Source organism: Momordica charantia (assembly GCF_013281855.1).
Source record: "Momordica charantia cultivar OHB3-1 chromosome 9 unlocalized genomic scaffold, Mcharantia_2.0 BLBB01000009.1, whole genome shotgun sequence".
Lineage (NCBI taxonomy): Eukaryota > Viridiplantae > Streptophyta > Magnoliopsida > Cucurbitales > Cucurbitaceae > Momordica > Momordica charantia.
Genome location: NW_028275167.1, coordinates 10,464,774 through 10,469,994, shown reverse-complemented (window position 1 = coordinate 10,469,994; position 5,221 = coordinate 10,464,774). Strand labels below are relative to the sequence as shown.

Below are 5,221 nucleotides of genomic sequence, written 5' to 3'. Positions count from 1 at the left end.
CTTATATGGGCTATGGGCTTAATGGGTCATAGGCTTGGGCCCAATCTCTTTATGAGTTTGATTTAATTAGAATTATAATGAGTTGATTTCATCGGACGACCATAACACACGTGGCATAATTTGATTCGTCGATTTTAAAATTAATTTAGGACACGTGTAAATTTGTGATTGGTCCAACATTTAATTTTAAATTTGTGACGTGGCATTTAATAATTAGCCGAAATTTCTCATTCAACATAATTTACATGTTTCTTTTTGTTAATTTTTTTATTCATATTTAGAAAATAAATGAATCCCAACAATACTTTTTCATTGAGTAAAATTAAACAATACCCAAAAGTGAAAAGGATACGTGAAGCCAAAAGTTTTCTCAAAGACAAAAAAGCCTCAAAGGACTTACTACAAAACAAGACATAACCCTTTATTTCTTGAACAACACTCCAATAAAAAACAAAGAAAATAGCTCAAAAACTTCGGCAGAAACAAAGAAATCTAATAAAGCAAGTTCACAAGGATCCCCATGAAGGTTTTGAAAAATCCATATTAGGAAGCAAGAAAGTTGGGGGTGTTGGAGCCCTCTTAAACCAGCCAAGTTGGTCGAGAAGCTTATCGAACTCCTTGCCCGCTAGGTAAGACAGCCCTGCGGCCCCATACCCTAGAGCGATGTAATAGACGACGGTCTTCACAAACTCCTCCCACTTGTGTGGCTTTTGAATGTAAGCTTTGCCGATGGCGAGTAGTGTAATGCATAGAAGAGAAGCACCCGCCACCACCGCGAGCTTGAGATCGCCATTGTCGGTGTCGCGGAAGGAGAAGCCGTACACCAGAGGAGGCACGAGCCCGAAAACTAAGAACGATATGATGGCTGTTGTGAAGTGAAGAAGGTAGTGATGCCTATCTCCCAAGGCTTCTTCATATGGATCTACTTGTGCTTCTTCTTCCTTCTTAAGTTGGTTTGACTTGAGTCCATGTAGCTGTGGATTATATATCGAGTTGAGTTTAGGGTTTTGCTTTTAAAAGTACTTTTCAAATAAGTATTTTATCTAACATTTCAACAATACTTTAGTTGTTTACCAGTCAAACACCTATGTTTATGTTGACCAACATAACAATTCCACCGCTTTTTAGTTTTTGTGAAAAAAAAAAATTTCTGCATTTTCTTCTTACTTGTCAAAAATACAATGGTGGTCAGCAATGGTAACCACTTAATTGCAGAGTGAGAATCGAACGATTAACCTTAAGGACGGTAATAAGTGTATTTATTACTTGAAATATTCTCGGATTGACTAAACATTTTAGATTTGGAAAGAATTGATGCAAACAATAATAAACCAAACTTAAAAAGTTGAATTTACTTACATTGTTTAAAATGACAATAAGACCGGTAATCAAGTTTGCGACTGCCAAAGCTACAATATTCTCTGCAAATCAGTTATGTACCAAATTTATATTAGACAAATAACTCTCACGTAAAACATCAATTGATCGATAATAATATTATTAAATAGCTTAGGAATTTTTAGAATTTTACCTGTAGGAGTGCCTGCAGTTGCTGCAGATGTTACAATGCCTAAGCTTGTGATCGATTCAACTAAACCTCCATACACAATGCTCTTTATTATTTCCAACTTTCTACCCCCCTTCGCTTCTTGATTCGTCGTCTCGTTGCTATCGTGAGTAACAGGGATGACGATCGAGTCATCGCCTTCAACTCTTGATTCATGGAAAATGCTAGAAGAATCGACACGACTTGTACTCGGATCTTTTTTGGTTGCTAAAGTTGAAGCATCGGTTCGTATTGCTGTTTCAAAGTTTCTATTAATTGTGATTTTTTTAATGTGTTTTTGACATTGTTGTTTTACTTTTTCCTTGTTTGTGAGGGAAAAATAGAAATATGTTCAATTTTTTCCTATTTTTAAGTATTATACATAAAATTTTGAGATTTTTGATAAAAATATTGGAAATCGTATAAATAACAAGAGTATAATACCTGTCATTGCTGGCTTTTTCTGACCAAATCCAAATTGAGATGAGATCCAAGCACCTAAATCGTGAGAAGAAAGTAAAAAAAGTTTAGCTATCATTTCTTTTTTTTTGTATTTTCAATTCATTTTTCTTTTTGTTTTTTGTTTTTTTATTTTTGGTGCCTATTTTAGTATATAAATCTAACTTTCAAATTTTCTATTTTTTAGTTCTTGAGTTTTACAATAATAACCATTGATGTTTTAAATAAAGCATATCATCTTTATTTTTCTCTACATCTTTTTAATACTTTGGAAATATATTGGCTAAAATTTTAGAAAAAGAAATAGAATTTATATAAAGGTATTCTTTGATAAGGATTCATTTTAAGATTTTTACTTTTAGAATTAAAGGTGTCACTATTTTTTTAAACAATATTTTTGACATATTAACTAAATTTTTAAAAATATAAATTAATAGACTGCACTGCCAAAAAAGAAGAGAAAAAAAAAATGGAAGAAGTTTACATATATAACAAGCTTATAGAAAACTTATTTTTTATTTTTGAAATTCTGGACAATTCTTAAAAAAAAAAAAAGTAGGGCTTAAAATTGACAAAATTTTTAAATAATTTATGAATATATTGCAACTCGTACATTTATCAATGATAGATGTTTGTCAACCTTTATTATTAATAAAGGTTTATAACATATAGACTATAACAAAATGTGTGACTAATCCTAGTAGTAAAACACAAATAGACGTTTAATAGTATCTATCAATATAGACAAATCAATCCTACAAATTACCCTATATTTACAAAACCTTATTCCCTATTTTTTCAAATATGAGTAACTTAATTAGAAATTGTGAAATAAATAAACTTTTTTTTTAAACTAAAAATAATAGGAACAAACTTTTAGGAGAAACTTTCTCCATAAACAAAAATAAATAAATAAATAATGAGTTGTCAAATATTTAATGATATTATGAAAAAAGTTACGTTATCACACGAAGATAAAATTTTTTTAAAAAGAATATATATTATTTAAAAGAAAAAGTAAAATAGTTATGAAGGAAGAGGTCACCTATTGGAGTAAGGAAACTAAAGCAATTGCCGCAAAAGATACTTCCAGTTTCATCCTCTTCGCCGGGAACGGCCGCCGGAACTTGCGGTGGACTTTCTACGATAGCCGGTCTGGGGCTCGACAGCGGCAGCTCCCTCGGTCCATGACTCAGCGACTGACTCGGCGGCGGTGAATGTGCTCCACCGTTCGATGATGGGGCGTCACGGAGGATAATCACCCTAGTAATACAAGACTTGCAGTTGGGACAGTAGAAGTTTTGGGAATTGGATAAAGTGTAGAGAGTTTTCAGATATAATTCTTGTTGCTCTTGAGCGGTTTTGTCGCCGTCGCCGCCGCCGCCGCCGTCTGGAAGCGACACCGTGAGCGGCGGCGGTGGGTTATTATTGTTGTTGTGGTCTAAAATCAGAGTCTTGTCCATTACGTGAGGCATAATTAAGATTTCTGCTTCCCCACTTGCAGGGATCGCTTTGCCACCTATTCAGATCAAAAAATCCACTAAAAAAAATTAACAAAAAATAATAATAATAATAATAAATATATATATATATATATATTGTAAATTTAAAAATATTTATTTATTTTATGATAATTTATGTAAATATCTCTTGTATTTGAAGTACGTAGTTTGTGCAATTTATCGTGGAGTTTTATATATTAAAATAAAATATTTTCAAATCTAAAGTTTAAAATAAAATACTTATGAAATTTTGAGTTTTTAATAAGGTTGGTCTTCTTTTTCTTTTTCTTTTTCTTTTTATTTATTATTTATTATTTCTAGAAGAATAAGGTTGGCCCCTTGAATATTTTATTCGGTGTGTTTATATTCTTTTATTTTTAGGTATTTTATTTTCATCTTTAAGATTTACATTAAAAAAAAAACGGTCCACTGTTGTTCAATTCTTATATATTGTATTTAATGAAAAGTTTAATAGATTTATATGTTAACCGATTAAGTATCAAGTTTAAAAGTCTACTTTTGTTTTACACAGTAATAGTATAGACTTGTGTTAACTTATTATCAAATTTAGGCAATCGCTGTTACTCAAATAATTAAGATATACTTATCTCGGACTCAAATAATGTAAGTTCGGATCTCCCCGACCTTTACATGTTATAATAAACAAAAAAAATATCAAATTTAGAAGTAAATATTTTTATACTTTTATTGTTTATAAAAACAACTTTTAAAAAAATATTAAAAAGAAGTAAATCACAAAAGAAATAAACATGCATACCGATGATATATTAAGTTTTATAAGCTTAAATATTAAAAAAATATAGAAAATGAAAACAAAAATATTACTAAAAAGAGTTTTAGTTTACGAACTTTGATTCATATACTTTTACAAATATATATATATATATATAAACAAAAAACAAAATGGATATTTAGTTTTGAGAACTTTAAATAGAATTTGAAAATATTTTTTAAAATATAGATAACAAAACAAAAATAAATCGTTTATATACAGTTAAGTTTGAAAAAATAAATAAATAAAGAAGCCCTAGAATATTTAAAAAGTGGAACTTGGAAGAGCCTAAATGAATTATAATGAGCATGGAAATACCTTTAGGGGAGCTGCCTGAATAAATTTCATCGCTATCAGAAGACGAAGTTCGGCTCAGCTGCTTCTCACGTGAGCTGTCCCCGGTAGCAGTTTCCACCGCCGCCGCCGCCATCGGCTGATCCGCTGCGTATTCCGTAAGTGTAGGCTGCGCTCAGCTACGGTCGCTCACACCGGAAGGGCTCAAAGTTTGAGGCTCTCACTCGGAGAAAGAAAGTGCCGGAACGGGGCCGTTTTATTAGCATTGGAGTGTGAATGAAAGTTGGCAGCTGCTATTTTTTTAATAATAAATCCCTAACGATGCCCTTTGAAAATCAGAAGCTAATAATAAGATTGGATCGTGCTTTCACATTCCGCGTTTCACATGATGTCTTTTTTTTAATAGTTTAAATACTATTTATTCGTTTACTTCGGTGTCTCTGATAAGTAATATATACTCCCAAAACCTATTTTGAACATTTTAGTCTATATATTTTTTAAAAATCTATTGGTGTTAGAATTATGTTGAGTTGGATAGGTTGGCCTGCGTCAAATTGGAGTGATCTATACATAAATGTAAATGCTCTGACGCTCAAATTAATAGAGGTTCGAGTTATTGTAGGTCAT

General features: G+C 31.4%; 1 protein-coding gene across 1 annotated transcript; it reads right to left on the bottom strand.

Moving 5' to 3' along the window:
• Positions 1 to 340: 340 nt before the first annotated feature.
• Positions 341 to 4,854, bottom strand: LOC111024659 (membrane protein of ER body 2). Its single transcript, XM_022302398.2, has 6 exons — positions 4,619 to 4,854; positions 3,051 to 3,524; positions 1,991 to 2,044; positions 1,532 to 1,801; positions 1,360 to 1,421; positions 341 to 974 (listed from the first exon to the last, which is right to left on the bottom strand). The coding sequence occupies exons 1-6, from the start codon at positions 4,728 to 4,730 to the stop codon at positions 507 to 509; spliced, it is 1,440 nt and encodes a 479-aa protein (XP_022158090.1). The 5' UTR covers positions 4,731 to 4,854; the 3' UTR covers positions 341 to 506.
• Positions 4,855 to 5,221: the final 367 nt, after the last annotated feature.